The sequence below is a fragment of the Eimeria mitis genome, genomic scaffold, assembly GCF_000499745.2.
Source record: "Eimeria mitis Houghton genomic scaffold, Emh_scaff1016, whole genome shotgun sequence".
In the NCBI taxonomy this organism is placed as follows: Eukaryota; Apicomplexa; class Conoidasida; order Eucoccidiorida; family Eimeriidae; genus Eimeria; species Eimeria mitis.
In genome coordinates, this window is record NW_013567102.1 from 10,102 (window position 1) to 10,792 (window position 691).

The 691-nt window shown below is 58.3% G+C and overlaps 1 protein-coding gene across 1 annotated transcript in view; it reads left to right on the forward strand.

The window, feature by feature from the left end:
• The window catches only part of EMH_0027570 (phosphatidylinositol 3-and 4-kinase domain-containing protein, putative), a gene marked incomplete at both ends in the record, with an annotated part of 4,964 nt that overhangs the window by 3,973 nt on the left and 300 nt on the right, over window positions 1-691 (forward strand). The window contains 1 exon segment of the mRNA XM_013494048.1: window positions 9-298. Coding sequence (XP_013349502.1) covers window positions 9-298 — 290 coding nt within the window.

Sequence of the window (691 nt, forward strand, 5' to 3'; positions counted from 1 at the left end):
TGTTGCAGAGCCGCAGCTAACTGTGTTCCCGCTGCTGACGAGCCTAGAGAGTGAGGGCAGTGCAGCTCTGGTGCGTGCAGCAGCAGCAGCAGCAGCAGCAGCAGCAGCAACACACGGATCTCTATTGAATGAAGCATGCATGCTGCAGCAGCAGCTGCAGCAGGTGTCTGTACACCTGGGAGAGCGGTGGTTTGCTGCTCTTGATGCAGCAAGTCACCTGGCCTTCGATCAGCAGCAAACTGCTGCTGCTGTGCAGCTGCTGCTGCCGCTACACCAAGACACACTCAAAGGACCCAAGGTGCTGCTGCTGCTGCTGCTGCTGCTGCTGCTGTTGCTGCTGTTGCCGTTGTTGTTTTTGATGCTGCTGCTGCTGATGGTGATCCTGTTGCTGCTGCTGCTGCTGCTGCTGCTGCTGTTGCTGTTGCCGCAGCTGCTGCTGTTGCTGTTGCTGCTGCTGATATTCCTGGTTCCGCTGCTGCTGCCGTTGTTGCTGCTGCTGCTGCTAATGCTGCTGCTGTTGCTGCTGCCCCTGCATGAAGACGCACTCAAGAGATCCGAGGTGCTGCTGCTGCTGCTGCTGCTGCTGCTGCTGTGGTTGCTGCTCCTTTTGCTGCTGGTGCTGCAACTGGCTTTGCAGCTAATGCTGTTGCAGTTGCTGCTCCTCCTGCTGCTGCGTGTGCTGCTGCAGCAC